Here is a 19,909-nt window from a genome sequence, read left to right as displayed (position 1 = left end):
CCACAGCCCTCCGCCCAGCAATTCAGTCCCTCAGGGAGTTTGGATGTGTCTATGGGGCTTCCATGACCTTTCTGTGTACAAGTTGTGCTGGTTTCCCCTGTACTGTGTACTGTCTCACCCTTCACCCAAGATACCACTTATCTGTTGTGTAATTTAGAAATTTTATCATTATTTTGGATTTTTTTTTCCTTCATAAAGCTATTAAAATAACAGGTACTAACTTCAGTTAAGTAGATTAAATTTCCTCCATTTTTAGTTTTAATAAAATTATAGTATTAATTCATCGTATATATGATTTCTTTTTATCTGTCAGTACATATGCATCTGTCTTTTTCTCCCCATTAGTAAATATTGGACAGGCATTTTGTTAGAAGCTTTGTAAGTTAAATTTTCACATTCCCAAAGATAATTTTGTCTCGAGTTACTGAATATATTTTAGAACATTTGTAATGATCGCTTGAAAATATTCAGGTAATCAACCGTGTATTATGTTTTGATATTTTTCCAGGGACAGTGGCCTTAGAGCTATTGAGAATTTGATGCAGAAGAAGGGGAAATTTGATTACATATTGCTAGAAACCACTGGATTAGCAGATCCTGGTAAGAAATTATATTATTAATAACCTGAATATGATTCTTAAACATTTAAAAATAAATATATTAGAGAAATATCTAGAATAAGTATTAAAGCTTTACTTTAGATTTTAAAAATATGTTTTGGTTCAAAATAGGGAAAATAGTGGGTTGTCATATTTTCTTTGGCAAATAAATGATGATAAAAGCACTTTTTAGTTGTTAATAGAATTTGATGTTTTATTGATTGATTTAGGGTCATTGGTGAGAACAAAAGTTGTTTAAATATGGAAACTTAGGGAAAAAATGAGATATTCCACTTCTAAGTATTGGTTATACTGTAGAGTTTATTTTCTAATCTGACTTCCTGGGAAGATCATCTAGAGGTATTTAAAGCCTTTTGTATTATAATCTCAGAAACACTTATTCCCATTAAAGTAATTGTTAGCATCTTGTTTTTCTACTACTAAATTTGAATTCATAATATTAAATTGAAAAAAAATTGTTGAATTGAAATAATAAATTCTTTCATAAGATATCAAAGAGTACAGTTTTTCCTGATGTGGAACATATGACATTTTTCACCTATAAATAATTACATGGAAACTTTTCCATTGAAAGCTATACAAAATCTACTTGTTTCTAACAGTTGAAGTCTGCTACCTTCTTACTAAACTCTAACTCTAATAAAGTCTGCTTATTTTCCCCAAATACTGTTTAAGCAGCATCTTTTTTCCTAGTTTGAAGACATTTAGTGTTCGTTCTGTGAGTCTGACCCATGCCATTACTTCTCTTTTTGATCTGGGCCTATGGCTTTGGGCTGATTTGCCAAACTAATAAAGTAGATAATTTATTAAAAGGTCATAGTGGTCCAAAAGAAATCTACTGAATCAGAGTCTCTAAAGGTGGAGCCCAGAAGTCTGGGTTTTAACAAACTCTCGAGGTGATTTTTATATGTGCATAAGCTTGGGAAGCCCTGCTCTATGAACTTATGAAAGCTATATAAATATACAGCGATAATTTCATAAAAATGGAGCACATTCTCTGTGCTGTTTTTAATAATTATGAGTTTAGTTGTACTTGAGTCTAACAGAAGAAAGAGAACCTGAAGGGTGAGTGAAGGGATGGCTGAGCATCAGATACATACCACATCAGTGCAAGAGATGAGAGTTAAGGAAAAAAAACAAAAAGCACAAAGAAATGGGAGAAGTTCTTTTTTAAACCACGTGTTCCCATTTGTTAGGGTAGTATCTGTTGACTCCATGGCATAAAAGATGAGGGAATTAACACTTACACTTTCTCTCACCTCTGGTTTTTGTTGATTGTATTCTTTGTGCTGTGAAGGTTTCTAATGTTTTCTTCTGTCATAATGCCTTTAGTTCCATGTTTAAATGGCTTTAGTGCCCATTACCAGTCCTTTTACTGTGGCTTCTCCATTTCTAAGTTGATCAGTCATTCGATTGACTGGATCTCATGGCTAGGTAATCGTTTCAAGTTTTAAGTACTGTATTCCCTGAGTTCTGGCACACTTCATTGCTTGAGAATTTTTGTCTCTTGTTTTTATACTTGGTGGATCACTTGGCTAGGCATAGAGTTTCTGGGTCACAGTTCCTTTTCCTCAGAACTTTGCAGATGTTGGTCCATGATCTCCTGGTGTTTTTTGACTGGGTGGATTTCCTTGCCCAGTGTTTTCTCTGTTAATCTCCTCAGTGAGGACCTATGACTGCTATAGGTTCTGAGCTCCACACTGGCTGTGTCCTTTTATGATGGAGAATGTCTTGCTCTTGCTTTCATTCCTGAAAAACAGCTTGACAGGAGGTAATATCTTTAGGAAACACTTTTATTAGAACTTCCTTAGGGTCCGTATTTGATTATATCGGGGCTGTATTCCACAGTGGCTGTACCATTTTGCATTCCCACCAGCAGTGGATAAGGGTTCCAGTTTCTCCACATCCTCGCCAGCATTTGTTATTTTCCATTTTTTTGATCTTAGCTATCCTCACCCGTTTCCGTCGAGTTTATTCCGACTCATAGTGACCCTATAGGACAGGGTAGAACCACCGCATAGAGTTTTGAAGGAGCAACTGGTGGATTCAAACTGCAGACCTTTTGGTTAGCAGCCAGACACTTAACCACTGCGCCACCAGGCCTCCTTAGCTATCCTAAGGGGAGTGAAGTAGTATGTGATGGTGGTTTTGATTTGCATCTCCTAGAGCCCCGGTGGTGGAGTGGGTAAGCGTTCAGTGGCCAACCAAAAGGTCGGCAGTTCTAACCCATCAGCAACTCAAAGGGAGAAAAGCCCTGGCAATGTGCTTCCATATAGATTACAGCCTTGGAAAACCCCATAGGGTAGTTCTACTCTGTCCTGTAGGGTTGCTCTGACTTGCAGTCGACTTGATGGCAAACAACAACACTGGCAAGTGTTAACATTTTGTGAACTGTTGCCCTACACCCTCACGTTGGAGGTAAGGATAGAGTTAGGAGCCACCATAAAGCACATTTAACTTCCTGTTTCTTCTTTGACTGTTAGTTTTCAAAATTTATGGCAGAAGGTTGTACGCCTTTTTCTATTTGGTTGCTACTGATGAAATTCTGGGTTTTTCTTTTTAGTTTTATTAGGTTTCGAAGAAGGGGGATTTTATAACCTACCTCAGGGTTTCTCAGCCTTGGTACAACTGGCATTTTGGGTTGGATCGTTCTTTGTTGTGAGGGGCTGGCCCATGCATTGTAGAAGCTTCAGAAGCATCTCTGGTCTCCACCCACCAGATGCCACTAGCTGAGACAACCAAAAATGCCTGCCATTGCCATTGCCAGATGGCCCGGACTGAGAACCACTGATGGACTTCCTTCTCTCGTATTTAGTCTTCCTGCTAAACACTTGCAGCCATGTTTTAAATAGTTCTTGTGCAGTCTGGTAATCAGAATACCAAAGATACGCGTCAGATTTAGAGTAAAATAAAACCTCTACTACACTGTTACGGTTCAAGGTAATAATAGGTAAATGTTGTTAACTGTGGCTCTTACAAGCTCTTTACCTGAATAGGAATCAGTGAATTTTAAAAAATTATAAAGTGGTTTATGTATGGTGTTAGGTAATTTACTGAGTGAAGAAAATTAATACTTTTTCATGACTTACGGTTGGGAGTAGTAACATTCACAGTAGATTTACTTTTTTCTGCCCCCTCATTAATTAAATCATGTTTTTAGCCAAGAAAGTGAGGAAAATTCTTATTGGCAATTCCATTGTTTCCTCCAGTTGTAAGTTGAAGAATGTCATGGTAAAGTAATTTCCTTGAAGAGGACAGACATTGATTCAGCCCCTGTTACTCACAAATCCTATTTCATTCAGATTGGAAAACTATTAAGTTTTTGGGAAAAAATCAATAGGTATCAGGAAACCATTAGATCTCATGGCCCTTGCTATATCTTGCATGAGTGATCACTGTAAACAGCTGACAGGTATTTCATTGTTGACACAGAGTGACGCTTGGGGGACCACATCTCGTCGGGGTGGGCAGACAGCTTCAGATACTGGAATGAGTTCAGGTACCCTTGTTTTTCCCCATGCTTCATTCTTCCAGACAGCCCTGTCACTAACAGGACCTGTGATGCTTTAAACAATCAAATCCTTTCCTTGTAAAAAAAAAAAAAAAAAGTCCTTGCTGTCAGTTTTCTTTTTCATGTGTTATGGCATACTAATCAGGGTGTGCTGAACCAGTTTCTGACAAAAACAAGTTTTAATTTCTTATTTAGAAATATGTTTTCCTCAGCCTCCAATTTTTAACCAGTACCAAGTAAATAGAGTAAGCAATTATTAGTAATATCATAAAGTATGTCATTTTATTTCTTTTTTTTTCCTTTGTGTGCATTTTGTTGTTGTTGTTGAGAATATGCACAGGAAACAAAAAAAAAAAACCCAAATCCGTTGCCGTCGAGTCTATTCTGACTCCTAGCGACCCTATAGGCAGAGTTGAACCGCCCCATAGGGTTTCCAAGGCTGTCGTCTTTACGGAAGCAGACTGCCACAGCTTTCTCCTGCGGAGCAGCCAGTGGGTTCAAACTGCTGACTTTTTGGTTAGCAACTGAGCACTTTAACCACTGTGCAGCTAGGGCTCCTTATACACAGCAAAACATACATCAATTCAGCAGTTTCTTCATGTATGATTCGGTGACGTTGATTACATTCTCACCCTCCTTTCCTGAGTTGTTTCTCCCCGATTAACATAAATTCACTGTTATTTATTTCTTGTTGTTTTTGTTCTACAAAAATTATAAGTAAATTTCTTTCTAACAAGTGATTTTGGAATTGTCTGTTTTGTCTTGCTTTTCTTTTAGAGGGCTGGTTCATTGTTTGTGAGCCATAGTAACTGTCATATTCAGGAGAAAAAATAAATAAGTCCCGTCTTTTCTGTGTACACAGCTGTGCTGCTGATGGTTACGGCGTGAGTAGGAGCTTGCTGTTTTGTTTGTATGTGGTTGAAGAGACGATCTTGGTTTTTTTTTTTTTTTTTTTTTTGAGGAAATGAGAGTGAGGAAGAAATGCGTGTAAATAGTGAAAAATACTGTCATTGAAATTCCCATAAGAAGACTGGAAACCTGTATTTAATTTGTATATGTCTTTGCTTGATAATTCATGAGAATCATCTTTCTCAGTTTAAGAAAATATTTTTACTGAAGGAACATTATCATGTGTTTTCAGGGGCTGTGGCTTCTATGTTTTGGGTTGATGCTGAATTAGGGAGTGATATTTACCTTGATGGTAAGTTAAAAAAACTAATTTTCTTTTGTTTTCAAGTAAAATTTTATTTTTATAGTTAAGATCATTTTTGTTCATATTATAATATTGATTCTTTGCAAACTCGTGTAGTTTGATTCTGCAGTAAGTCTTTGTTCATACAGATTTGAAAGCCCCAGCCCGTGGTAGAACTAGATGTCAAATCTTAATCTCAGCTCCTAGTATCCTTTGTTGGTTGATTTGCACACTTAGTATAATGTTATTTTAACTGGCCAGACAATATGAGGATCAAATTTCTATTTTCATTTTCCCATGAAGGTAAAGTAAGGAACCCCCTTCTTCCCACCCCAGCCTTTTTCTACCTTAACACTTTTGGGCCATCTTATTTGTAGACTTCATTTAAGACATTTTGGAAACTTTTTAATTAAGTAACTATGTTCCCTCCCTCTCTCTCTCTTTCTGCTTTCACCTTTCTTTAAACCAGCTCTTTCATAGACCAAGGGGTGAAGCTGAAGAATCCTTGAAGGCTGGTAGTATGCAGCCATCACATAAGGGCCTCCTTATTGGGTCCGCATATATGTGACAGGGAGTTGGTTAAGTTCCTTAGACATCATCAAACTCATTCTGCTTTTATCCTTTGGGAAAAGATCATTTAGAATGTAAATTCGGAGATTGTTAAATTAATTGATTGTTTGGAAACTTAGGTATATGTTATGTAAAACATTCATATGAGTAACATTTAGTCAGAAATATTCGAAATGAGATATTCTAAAACACCTCAGATTTGCTAAGCAATGATTTTAATATTTAAGAAAAGTGTTCATTTTGCATTGTGTGGAAATAAACTAAAAATAACCTTATGTCATTTATCCCATTTGTCGTGTTGTGTTTTAGGTTGTAAACTTCATAAGGGCCAGGAAAATCTTATTTTCTTATTTATTTATATATCACTTACTTAACTTTGTTTGTTTGTTTGTTTTAAATCCTCTCTAGTCCCGTCACACTGTGCTTGGCAGTAGACACTCAGTCCATATTTGAAATGCATTGACTTATTAATGGAATTGAGTTAGATTGTGGCATTGGCAAGAGAAAAACCAGTCCTTTGTTTTATTGAGTAGCATTTGCAAACTGAAATAGATTCCTTTGCATTCTCAGGTATGGTTGCATAATAATATTAATAATCACCTTTTTAAAAAAAAGGTGATTAAAATGTTTATTCCTTTGTAGGTATCGTAACTGTTGTGGATTCAAAATATGGATTAAAAGTAAGTTGAAAGATTGCTGCTGTGAGCTGCCAGTTGTCTGGTTGCAGATGGGTACGTGGGGATTGATTATATTAGGCTCTTTTGTATCTGTTTGAAATTTTCTTTAACAAAACCGTTTTTTTTATAAAGTATCCTGAACAGTAGATGAAATTTATGGGTGTTTTTAAATGATTATTTTGCATAGTTTTTTAATGTAAATATTTCCTTTCTATTACTCTTGTTTGATGTGGTGGTACAATTTCAAATTGTAGAATTTTCTTAAAAGGATTGGGGTCAGGATAAAGATTGAGTGTGGGTAAGTCCTTACTGGGATCTATCCCAGAGAAGTCTTCCTGCCTGATACAGAACTTTGACCTTGACAAAACTTAGATCTTATTTTTCTTGTTAAACTGCTATCAGACACAAGCTGGAGATAATTGAGTTTTTAAAAAGTACTGCTTTACCGTATTTTGAAGAAATCAGGCGTTACATATAGGATCAGTAAGGAGAAACACTCCATTAAGAGGCCTCTTGCTGTGAATGTTTTTCTAACTGCCAGGGTCCTCAAGTGCATTTAAAATGGCTTCAGTTTATAAAATGTATTTGATAAGGATTTTAAAGGCATGTTGTCACATAAAGTAAAATAGTGTTTTTTCAACTTAAATATCACTGAGGGCAGAGAACTGTGTGAACTTCCGCCTCTTCCCTCAGCCCCAACCTGGGATCCAGGGATAGGGCCCACAAAAATGATTTCTTAAAAGTTTAAATTTAACATTTAAAAAATCATGTTGGTTTTGTATTCTATCCCATAATAAGTCTGAATTTAATTTTTTTAAGTTTACTTTTTTCTAAATCTTGAGTAAAATTATGCTGTAGAAAGATATGTCAGGTTTACCAAATGGCTACCAAAGCGCCCTTCGCTGGCTCTTCAACCCCTCGGGGATAAACCTGTTACGGTCAAGTTGATTCCAACTCATAGTGACCCTATAGGACAGAGTAGAACTGCCTCATAGGGTTTCCAAGGCTGTAATCTTTACAAAGGCAAACTGCCGTTTCTTTCTCCTGCAGAGCAGCTGGTGGGTTCAAAGCACAGACCTTACAGTTAGTGGCTGAGTGCTTAACCACTGCACTGCCAGGGCCCCTTCCCTCAGAGATAGAGCACCTTAATTTGAGAAGTTTGGAAGATGATTCCTTTGTAGATTTTTAAGTCCAAATTTATTAATATTCTTAGGAATCAAAGCAAGAACCCAAGTACTACAGTTTTACCCAGAAAAATTTCAAGGACTGTTCTGAAATGATATTTCTAGCAAAATGTTTATGGAGGTGGCTAAAAGGAAAAAAACGAAAGGTCATATTCTTCATTCTGAATGTTTATGATAGGCATGTTTGAATCCATCTCCTGTGTAAATTTATTACCAAATTTAAGATATCTGTGGGATAGATTGCAGCTGGGACATTTTGTGTGTGTTTTGTGATAGAGTTTAAATGCTATACCCAAAGTCAAAGTCTTTAGTAGTCCATGTATTTTACGATTATAGGAATAACTTTATATGTATATTTGGGTGTGGAGAGGCATTAAATAGAATCTATTATCAGTGTGAAGGAGGCCAAAAAAAAGAAAAAAACACAGTGGCGTTCTGAATAATGCAAACACAGGAAACGTTTAACCCCCTGCCGCCTTGATAAAACCTCTTAAATTATTAAATCAATATACCTACACAAAACTGACGCAGCGTCAGGATAATGGAAACTTTAGATTTTCTAAGTCGGATGCCAGAGAAATAACTTTTCCTTTCTATAAAGCATTTGCCCACCTGTCCAATTCCTCTGCTGCCAAGCTTGACCCCAGTAGTTGCTTGTGATTCAGAGAATTCTGAGGCAGCAGAAGTAATGACACTTGGATAATGGGCCTCAATTTAAGGGTGTCATGCTTCACAGAGCCAGCCCGTCACAGGCAAAGCTGAGAAATGGCACCCTGTGGCCGGCCAGCCAGCCAAATTGAAACTGAAGTGGTAATTGATATCATGGGCTATCACTCTAATGGGATTGTCACCCGCTGATCTGAAATATTCATTTTTTAATCACGGGCAAAGAATTGGACACCTTAAAATGACAGCTCTCTATACTCAGGACTTGACACCCAGGCTACCGACTCTGTTCTCTTCAGGTCTACAAATGTGACAGCATTTAATGCCGGAGAATCAATGAATGAAGTTACACGGGAAAGGTCAAGCCAGAGCTTTCCCTTTGGTTCCCCTGTTATATTGCACAAGCTGGTGAAACAATTCAGTCAAAAACAATTTGACTTGGAAAGGGCCAGAAGAATAAATAGACTGACATTATGCAATACTTTATTTTAAAGCTAAAATAGTCTTAGATCTGTAACCAATCTATTTCTAAGAAATAGCTGCCTTTTTTTTTAAATGACGTGTGACATCTTTGGCACTAGATTTATTTCCACTTTGGTCCACAACAGTGTTCTTTCTTAGCCAGTGAGTTTTAAGATCGTTTTTGGTTTTGTTTGGCGAGCTTGTCCAGCTTGTTCCTCTATTTCTGCGGAAAAGGACACCCTGTAGTTCTTCCTGAAGTTGTATCTACAATGGTGTTATTTTAAAGGGTTCCTTTGTTTTCTTACGATAGGCTAAGTTGGGAGGTTGAACCTTAACCTTTTGAATATTTTGGATTAGTTAGTACCAAAATAATTTTTGTCTTTTTGATAATGTAAGCAAAAGCCAGTCTAAGCTAAAAGGAGAATCCTTTGGGCGTATATATAATCTAAAACATTTTGCAAAAATTTCTTTTTCGTATGCTTATACAGGTAGCTTAGTATGTCCACCAACAGGGTGTTAACTAGAATACTTTCAGCAAACACTCATGGAGCCTGTGTGTTGGGCACTGTAAAAATTATGTGGTGGTGGCATCAGACCTCCTCGTCTAACTTCACAAGAGGGAGAGAGAATCACCATCAGCATCAGCCCAAGGCTGATTCCTATGAGGCAGAAGTCAGACATACCTTCATCCTCCAACCTTTTTTCCAATTCTGACACCAGCCATCGCTCCACAGCACTCTCTACTTCTCTGCTGAGTTCGATAATCTGTTGCAATGGCCACACAGAACTCACAGACCATACTCACTATTACGGAAATAAACAGGTTACAATTCAGGATCAGGAAAACTCAGGATACAGTTCTTTGGTCAGGACAGTCTCCTCCCAGCCGTGCCTCTCTCTGCCCCTTGGCCCCTCAGCCCTCAGCTGGGCCTCTGCCCTGCTCAGGCAAGTGTTACAAAGCTCTTTAGCTCATGCCGACAACAACCTGGAGGCTCCCTACTCTGCCAGCAAGCCTCCTGCCCAAAGACGCTCCATTCCCTCACTCCGTGTGTGAGCGCACCCACAGTAGCCATCTCGCGCGTGGGGCAGGAAGCCCACCGCACAATCTCACGCCAGTCTCCTGATTCTGCTGCCACTGCTTCTCTTCCACCACTTCTTGCCGTCTTTCACTGTCTCTGATGTTACAGCTCTCTCCTGTCTCCTGGGTCTAGGAGGTTCTCAACGCAGGGACCCTGGGTCCAAAGGACACACTCCATTCCCGGCTCTTCTTTCTTGATGGTAGTGAGGTCCCCTTTTTCCGCCTCTGAGATGGCTCATTTTAAGCCTAGTGGCATGGCCAGTCCTCCTGTTAGGGTTCCATACACCTTATTTGCATGGTCCCACCTCTACAAGCCATGCATCTTATTTACATTGTTAGCAAGCTGTCCAATCCCCTTGGTAGGCCACAGCACCTTATTTGCATAGTCCCTCCCAGTCATTTTGTAGGGAGTTACGAGACTAGGCATGGCTAAGAGGACCATATTAAGTAATCCACTGCACTGCAGGCACTATTTCAGGCCCTGGTAGCAGCCTAATTCTCTAGGCGTGGAGGACATAATGGGATTTCTTGTAGCCTCAGGCTAAGAATAATCACGAAAAAAACGCTAAACTTGGCTTTTTGACATGGAATAGTTTTTGATACGGCCTTCTCTAAGTGCTGTGATTTCCATAATTGCATAGTGGATCTGCAGTTGAAGTTAAGGATTGGGCCCAAAGTGGAAATAGTAGTTTTAGTTCAGTCTTGTTTTTCCCAAAATAGAATTTGGTAAACTTTTAGAAGAAAAAGGGTTTCCTCTGTAGACTTAAGGAGCCCTGGTGGGGCAGTGGGTAAAGTAGTTGACTGCTAACCAAAAGGTTGGTGGTTCGAAACCACCAGTGGCTCCACGGGAGAAGATGTGGCAGTCTGCTTCCATAAAGATTACAGCCTTGGAAACCCTATGGGGTCACTATGAGTTGGAATCAACTCGATGGCAGTGGGTTTTGGGTTTTGGTCTATAGACTTAATGAGGACAATTAAATAAAATTTTTATCAACTTGCTGTTAGATTCCAGACTCTCCAAATACCTTAATGATTTACCTCCCCTACCCCCCATGAATTGTGAAACTGATTTGGTGAAATAACCTCAGAAGTAATTTTTAGATAATCTTTATATATATGCTCTTATGTGGTTATTAACCCTTGTATAATGCTGTATTCAAGACTGATTTTACGTAAAAGGCCTTCACTTAGATTTTAAAATTAGGTTTATTTTACTTCTATTGAGCACATTTTCAGTTTTTAAAAAATGGCCTTACAGCATCCTGTGCTGGTGAGGGTTTTGGCTTTAGCTTCTTCCTCTCTTCTTATGAGAAGAGCAGCCGTTTCTCACAATCGTTAGGAAGGCTAAATGAGATTATGTACCTATAAAGTTTGATTCACATATGAAACGTATCACTGTAATCCTTCAGCTTGCCTCTACAAGCAGTAGGCAGCTTTTTATTGTAACAGGGAAACACCTACTGTAGGTTGTGATGATGAAGGTGAAAACATGACTTTCTGGAAAAGAACCTTATGGGATCGATGACATTAGGGATATAAATAGGATTATGGGGGAAAGAAAAAAAACTGCTCCCAGAGAGATGAAAATTACTTCATGGGCCTCTCAACGCAAAAACTCATTGCTGTTGAGTCGATTCTGACTCATAGCGACCCAATAGGACAGAGTAGAGCTGCCCCATATGGTTTCTGAGGCTGTAATCTTTACAGAAGCAGACTGCCACATCTTTCTTCTGCGAGTGGCTGGTGGGTTCCAACTACCGACCTTTCAGTTACCAGCCAAGCACTTAACCACTGTGTGACCAGAGCTGCTTTTTATGGGCCTTTTAGTCAATGTCAAAATATTTTTTTTGGAGCTAGCCTGACCTGTCCAGAGTGAGCAAAATAACAGTTGCACTGACAGGCCAGATCACTCGAGTGTTGATTTCTGAATGTTAAACTTCTTTTAGGCTAGAATTAGGGCTGATTTGTTTCTAGGCGATCGGAAGGGCCCAGCACTGAGTTCATACTGTGTATTTCAGATTCTGGGTCGGGGGAGTTGAGATGAAGAAGGGAGGAAGTCTATTTGATTTTAAGAAAAGTACAATTTCAGTGCCCATTCCTTTTTTATAAGTAATGATGAATATTTAGAAGAAGAACAATTTTGTAAAAATGAAAGTACCTAAAATCTGAACTGTAGTTTTCTGTGTTTTCTATGAACAAGGAAAGGGTTTTATGAAAAAGGCTCCCCTTTGTGCAGAAAATAAAACCTCACAGGTTCAATGTAGAGAAAAAATTGCAGAGGGAAAAAAAAATGCTTTCAGATAGAAAAGTTAGTTCTGAATATGTGTATCAGTGATGGAACTTGTTGGAATCTTTATCAGAGCTAAGAAAGTGGTGTCTAGAGTAAAATCCTTTGTGTTGACATTAGATTTTGTGTCACCTCGCAGTAACCTTTCTCAAATTTTGTTTTTGTTTAGCATTTAGCAGAAGAAAAAGCCGGTGGTCTTATCAATGAAGCTACTAGGTATTCATATTTAAAGTATATATTGATTGCTGGCTAATTGGATACAGAAAATCAGTAATACGAAATCGAAAGCAAACTAAGAAGTATAAAAACTGTAGGCAAGGAAAATGTATATTCTTTTCTCCCCCACAGTTGAATTATTGCTAGTAATTCATTATGGTCTGGTAACTAAAATTTTATTTAAAACCATTTTTTATTAAGGCATAAAGTAAGTACTGGGCATGGGAGTTCCTTAATTGTGAGGGGCTTGTGAAGTGCTAGCATTTTAAAACATTTCTTGTTCCAATACGATTCCTTTGGGATTGGAGATTATTGTAAAAAAGAAGAGCAGGCTCACTGCCTGCCATCCTTAACAGTAACTCGTTTGATTTAACTGTTCACTGTTATTCAGAACAACAGAGAAACCAATAATGAAATCGTTTGCAACTTGGCATTTAGAAGAGTATGTTTTAAAAATAGTTTTATGTTCCTAATTGCTTTATCTTTAGACTTATAAATATTTAAATTAGTTTGCCTATCCTGAGCATATTCTTGCTACTGGGATGAAGGTAGGCGGAGAGATGACAGTTACTGAATATGCTGCTGGTGTAAGAGTGAGCCCCCGGGATTTGCTGCAGATGATCCAGATGTAAATAATAAAGAGGGAAGCAGCCATTGATTCCCTGTCGTTGCGAGTGTGGTGCTGTCTTGTTTTTAATCCTGCCAAAACACCTCTTTTGGCGTACAGTTAGGATGGAAAGGTACATGAACTTCAGTGATTTTGTAACCTGTCTCCTTATTTTAAAACATGTTTATTATAGAAAATGTAAATAAGCCAGATAGGAAAGTATTATAAAAGTCAAAAAGAAAGTCAAGCATGGAAGTCCTCCAGTTCAGAGATTATCACTGTTTTGAGATACATACATTCAGTCTTTATTCATATACAGTTTACTTTAAAATGGGATTATATTGTACATATTGTTGAAACTCGCTTTTTCACTGAATTACAGTTAATTTAGTTTTGAGATTTTGGTTGCCTTCTTTGAAATAATTGGCTGTACCTTCAGGTAGCGTAAGGGTTGGGAGCAAATAGTCTAGTGATTAAAAATTCCTGAAGAACTGAGGAAAGTGTAAAACATCCTCAGCTTTACTGTTAACAGAAAATTCTGTTAATAGAAAATAGAACTTCTAGTTAAACTATTTTGTTATTCAGCATCCTGTCAGCTGGATTCTTTAAATTTTATTTCTGTGTAACTGTTTTACAGGAATAGTATATATTCCTCGTGATAAAGAAGGCATTTGTGCGAGATCCTGAAATAATTTCTGAACTGTACTTTTTAAAAACCTGTTTAATGTAGGGATAATGTTAAGTGAGCTTGTTCTCTATATTTCTTCGAAAGTTTTAGTAACTATTAAGTGGAATATTTGAGTAACTAGACTATCCTTATTCCTACCATATTGGCTTTCTGGATTTTATGCATTTCTTAACAGAGAAAATCATGAGTTGAAACTACCATCCTTCTGATAGTAAATGCTTTGAGGCTTATCTTTGTAGCTTCAGAGTGCCTTGTGTGTAGGAGCACTCAGTAACTATTTTCTGAAAGAGTAATGTGAAATCTGAATTCATACAGTGATGACTGTAAGTCATCCTGACCATCTGAAGAACGATACACGGATTAGAAGTAAACTCAGTCACTCTGCGGAGCGTTCTGTAGTTCCTAACTGATAACGTTGACCTGAATGAGGTGTTTCTATTTGTTTTTAATTTCTTAGCGCTTCTCTTTTGACTTCTGCTCTTTGTTTGCCAATTTAGGCAGGTTGCTTTGGCAGATCTCATCATCATCAATAAGACAGACTTGGTTCCAGAAGAAGATTTAAGCCAATTAAGGACAGCCATTAGGTACAGGATTATGAATGGGTTAAGTACCTATAAATCCAAAGTGTACTACATGAAATATTTTTACCCTGACTGTTGCCCAAGAAACTAAAGGTTTAAGGTTGACCTGCTTCAAACAGAAAGTCAAACAAAGAAGATGACCTCCAATTCAGAGATTACCACTGTTTTGAGTTATATACATTCAGTCTTTATTCATATAAAATTTACTTTAAAATGGGATTATGTTGTACATACTGTTGAAACTAGCTTTTTTAGTGAAAAAGTTGTTGTTATTGGGTGCTGTTCAGTTGATTTCAACTCATAGTGACCCCATAGGACAGAGTAGAACTGCCCTATAGGATTTCCTAGGCTGTAATCTTTACAGGAGCAGATCGCCAGGTCTTTTCTCCTACAGCGGTTTGAACTGCCGACCTTTTGGTTAGCAGCTGAGTGCCTAACCATTGCACCACCAGGGCCCCTTTTCACGTGCCATTAGGGAATTACATATTTGGTTGTTAGCTAACTGACTGCTAGGCAAATACTGATACATAAAATGATTCCCCATTGCTTACAGAAGATAGTTCAGACCTGGTAGACTGACGTTCAGGCCATCTGACGCCATCCTCCTCCTCCCATCTTCTCTCTGACTCTTTGCCCACGTGGAGCCCCCTAACTATGGCTACAGTGATCAGCTTAACTCTCCCATGGAAGTGGCTTGCAAAACCCCGTATTTACTCATAATGTATTCTCATTCTGGCAATCCCTGAATTCCTTCATCTTCTCTTTTTTTTTTTTTTAAACAATTTTATCCATTCTGTAGTGCCCATTTGAAAAATACACGTATCTAATTACCTGCTCTGTGCAGTCTTCCCTGACTCAGCGGGTCTCACTTTCCTCTGAAGCCTCATCGCTTTAATGTCTTCATTGTCCGTGGCCTCGGACAGTCAACACAGGACAGTATGAACGGTGCTGATGCTCAGATATGTTAAGTGATCCAACAGTCATTTTACTGACGGTTCTGGAGACTCTCCCTTTTTAAACCAAGATAGACTTTTCAAATGAGATGACAATTCAGGGCCTTTATTTTCAACTATTCTGTTAAGACCTAAACGGACGTGTGCCATCTACAAAGCTGTCATCATTAGGCACCTTCAGTGGACGCAATGCCGTGTGCAGCATGGCTCAGATTTACCATTTCTAGTGTTTATAACTTCTGCTGACATCAGATTTTGAATCTGTCAGTGCCAGCTAATATGTGTTATAAGTTGAGTCAATAAAGATAAGGCTTGTTCGGAGATTGGTTGTAGTGATTCATGATTGTGGTAGAAAGAAATTCATATTTTTTGTATATTTGGTCTTAGTTAAATAGTAAAATTCTTAAAATTTACTATAAAAAATTGTAATACTGTGGAGGGCAGGTAGTATCAGGTACTGCTTAAGATCACGGACTTTGGAATCTTCTTGGGTTCTGGTCCTTGGTCTGCTTCTCCCTGCGTTCGTAGGAACTTAGCCTTTTTAAATCTTGTCTGTGAAGTAGGAATAGTGCCTGCCTTATAAAGGTGCTTTGGTGATTTATGAGTCAGTGGTGGGAGACTTCGCACAGTGCCTGGCACATACTCAGTGCTCTGTTAGCTATTATTATCAGTATTACATTGTAGATTTGTTTTTCTTAGCTTATATAGTAATTTCACGTTACAGTGGATTAAAAAATGAAAGAAAGATGGCTGGTACTGTTGAAAAGTCTAGAAGGTGACAGTGGTAAGTGGAGATTACTTCTTTCACTCTTTGCGACCCTGGCCTTCTAAAATGGGTTTCCCTTTTCACAATTCTGTGCATCATCGTGATTGCTAGAAAGGAGAACATAATCTACTTAGCAGACATTTTTGGTGTCAAAGGAGTGGTTATGACGACTTGGCTTTGCACCTAAGCTCAATCTCCAGCCCTGGCAGCCTCGGCTGTTAGCCAGCTCGCTCCAGCCTGTACTCGAGTGCCGAAAAAGACTGTGGAAGAAGCAGTCTGATCGATTACACACCCTTTTGGCTTTCTACCCTCCGTTGTTCCTCAGACTTGCTACTGACTCAGAATTAGGTTTGGGGAGTTAGAAGGTGGTAAACGTGTTTGAGGGAAAATTGCTGTCAGGCGATAGAGGATATTCAAAATGATTTTATAATATAGGAGAAAGAAATAGGGAGAGACTTGCCTCAGAATCATCCTCTGTGGGAAGCCTTACCCATGAGAATACGCTTGAGCAAGTAGCAGCTGTCTTGGGCGAGTAACCCTGAAGAGGATGGAATTGAGGATATCAAGATAAATAGGTGAGGTACGCTGAAAAGGATTTTAAAAACTAGGGAACAGAAGACGGGGTTCTGTAGGAGAACCCGGGTGAGCGACTCGGAGTTGGTGTGAACACTGAGGACAAGCCAAGGTCCAAACCTCTCAGAACCAGGTTTATTTCTAGCGTGTGTCTAGCCATTTCCACAGTGTGTGTCTGGGGAGAGCTGGCTGTCAGTAGACATTTTGAGTGTCACTAGAATTAAACGGCTGTTTATGAATCATTTGGTAAAGGGGAAGGCCTTTTTATAAATCACATAGTGGCTCCTAGTCTGTCAGTTGTACAGTAGGTTTTTGTATAATGGCTTTTCTTAAAGTGTAAGTGGAGAAGACCTGGTTTATGCTTTGAAGGAAAAGAGTAAACTGTCAAAAAATAGAAGTTTTGTTTTTCTAATTTTTTTCCCTAGCTCCAGTTATATTTGTGTATGCTTATTTTTCTCTTTAGAATAATGTACATTCTGTGCTTTTCAAAAAAATTAATATATTTTACCTTTTCTCCCTCATCTTTTTATTTATTTCAGGTCAATAAATGGACTAGGAAAAATTTTAGAGACACAAAGATCGAGGTACTTTTAAAAAACTATTACTGGTATTAATACTAAATAATATTAATTATTAATAATAAATATTAAGTAATTATAAATATGCTTCATTCTAAATATAAGAAAGATGCAGGTGCATTTTTGTAAAAATGGGACCCCAAAGGGTTGTTTTTAATACTTTTTATAAATGAGTGTGGTATATTTAGTTATCACATTTGCTTCTCCTTGTAACTAAGACTACAAGTCCAGAATAACGCTGTGTAACTGTGCTTTTGCTAAATGGAGAAGAAAACCACTTTTGCTAAATAAGGCTTTTAACTGCTCAAGAAGGTGACTAGTACAGAAGTCCAGAACTGTATACTCTTAGGAATCTTCTCTTAATTTGAGGTATTTCACTGACTTCTTAGTATTTTGAAAACGTTATTGTTTCATAGTTGCTAAGAAATCCGTCATGTAAGAATATATGGCACCTTTACGTTAAGTTCTGGATATATTCCTTTATTTCACTTTCCACCTCGAGTAGGTTCTTCTTTCTTCTTGTTGTGTTTTTGTAAAATAGATGTGACCTCAAAACATCTGTGTAGCTGGAATTGTTTTCCACCGAGCATCTCTGTGCAGAGAGATTTGGTAAGCACGGTCTTTGGGGACAGTGGCCCGGCAGCTGGCAGTCCTGCAGCCCCAGCTTGGAGGCTGGCAGCTGGCCGTCAGGTCCGCCCGGCTCCTGGTGCAGGCCCCCCCCCCACTCCGTGAGTGCAGTGGAGGCCTCACTTGAGTGGCTCTGTGAGTGCAGAGAGTAGAGTGCTGGCAGGCTGCCACGGTGCCTGGTGTGCACGAGAGCAGCTGGGGCGTTCATCGGGTGTGCGTTCTCGGAAGCCGTTTATCTGGTGGCCGAGGTGCCAGAAGGCTGGCCTGGTATAGGGCCTCTGGAAGCAGAAGCAGGCAGCGGTGTGCACCTGCCTCTCACACGTAACCTCGCTCCCCCACGAGCCTGTCCTCAGCAGCTCCCTTCTTCCCGTTGCACTTGACCATTTCCTCTCTCGTTACTTTTTCTCTTCTTTACAAAATGGCACACAGACGACTACGTAATTACTAAACAAGCATCTAAGTGATGTCCACAAATAGCCACGCTTGTGTCATAATAGCATTTTCTCAGCTCATGTTTACAAACATCTTCAATTGATTTTTTAAAGCCCCCCAGATTTATCTTGCTTCACTTTTTTTCATGTTGGTTTTAATTTTGGAAATATCCATGTCCTGCTTCAAGATTTTATCTTGAATAGTTTATTATGTAATGATTTTGCTGTTTATGTGACAGTTCTAATGTTTGTTGTGTTTATAGTAAGTTCACATGCAGTGATTAATTTTTGTTACTTAAAATAGATGAGAATAAGTGAACAAAATCTTTTTTCTTTTTGTTTCTTCAGTACCTGTGATTTCCAGTATGTCTGAAAATCTAGGGGGCTCTGAAACAGTGCTTCCTTGCTGTGAGGACTGAAGTTGGATTAGGGTCCTTTTCAGTGATGATCAGACATTCATGGTGGAATTCTTACTACTGGGTCAAGACTCTTAGATTAAATATTTCCCCGCATTCCTTGAGGCATGGCAGATTGAACTTCCCAGTTTAGCAGCTAGAGATTTGGTTCGCAATACAATGTTGGAAATCACTCTGATGGAAGCTTTATTTTATTTTAATCCCTGTAGCAATCTGTGGTTATAAAGGCCCTGACAATAGTAAAAACTGCTGTAAACATGTTTTTTAAAACAAAGGCTTCCCTTGAGTGTTGTAAGACTAAGGAGTAATGACACGTAGCACTGTCTTCTTGGTGAGACTTGAGTTGATAACAGGAATATGAGACGCCAGGGTCCTACAGGAACAGGAAGACAGAGAAGGGACTACTTGGCTCTTCTTGAAGGAGAATCGGGGACATTTTGACTGGAAAGACGACCATTGACCTGAGTCCTGAAGAATGAATGGTTTTCCAGGACCAGAGTAGAGAGACTTTCCAGGCAGAAGGAATAATATGTGCAGAGATTTTGTATTCCAGGAACCTATGAATGTTTTTAAATGTTTGGGGAGGAAAAACAATTGTCGTCAAGTCGATTCTCACCTTATGTGTGTCAGAGTAGAACTGTGCTCCATAGGGTTTTCACTGGCTGATGTTTTTGGAAATAGATCACCAGGCCTTTCTTCCAAGGCTCTTCTGGGCAGACTCCAACCACCAACCTTTCAATTAGCAGCCGAGTGCATTAACCGTTTGCACCACCCAGGGTCTCTAGAATGGCTAGGACGCAGCATGTTATCTAGCAGAAGAAGAAGAGGTATGGTTTGAGGTGGAGAAATTATCACGAGGGGTCTTTAATGCCGAGAGACAGGGTTGGGAATTAATTAGAGAAGGATTTGCAAAGCTGCATGACTCTTAGGAGATGGGTTGAGTGTGGTGCTGTTCTCTGAGCTCAGAAACACAGGAAAGAGGAGCTTGCATGCGTGTGTGTGTATATGTGTGTGTGTGTTTGTATATGTGTGTGTGTGTGTGTTTGTCAAAGGTGCCACTGAGTGAACCTTATGAAGTTAGTTCTAGATTCAGGAAGGAGCTATTGGATGGTATCTGCGACTCATAGAGCAGGGATTGGCCGTTGGCCCTGTTCATTAGACTCACTGGGGCAAAGATTACACCGACAGCTTCCCCTAGGCGCAGCTGAGTACCCACCCACCCCCAT

The 19,909-nt window shown here is 38.8% G+C and overlaps 1 protein-coding gene across 10 annotated transcripts in view; it reads left to right on the top strand.

Moving 5' to 3' along the window:
- Positions 1–19,909, top strand: part of LOC101347554 (COBW domain containing 1-like) — a 40,225-nt gene that overhangs the window by 7,282 nt on the left and 13,034 nt on the right. For 3 of the 10 annotated variants that reach the window (XM_023742641.1, XM_023742640.1, XM_023742645.1), the window contains 6 exons: positions 509–600; positions 5,273–5,332; positions 6,536–6,573; positions 12,417–12,463; positions 14,256–14,360; positions 17,171–17,215. In XM_023742641.1, coding sequence (XP_023598409.1) covers positions 509–600; positions 5,273–5,332; positions 6,536–6,573; positions 12,417–12,463; positions 14,256–14,360; positions 17,171–17,215 — 387 coding nt within the window. Of the gene's footprint in view, positions 1–508; positions 601–4,052; positions 4,120–5,272; positions 5,333–6,535; positions 6,574–12,416; positions 12,464–14,255; positions 14,361–17,170; positions 17,216–19,909 lie in introns of those variants that run through there. The other 7 variants (XM_023742646.1, XM_004388680.2, XM_004388682.3 and 4 more) reach the window with 7 other exon arrangements.

The sequence above is a fragment of the Trichechus manatus genome, unplaced genomic scaffold (assembly GCF_000243295.1).
Source record: "Trichechus manatus latirostris isolate Lorelei unplaced genomic scaffold, TriManLat1.0 scaffold00214, whole genome shotgun sequence".
Taxonomy (NCBI): Eukaryota; Metazoa; Chordata; class Mammalia; order Sirenia; family Trichechidae; genus Trichechus; species Trichechus manatus.
Note: the sequence above shows the minus strand (reverse complement) of the source record. Positions and strands in the feature narration are given on the sequence as shown.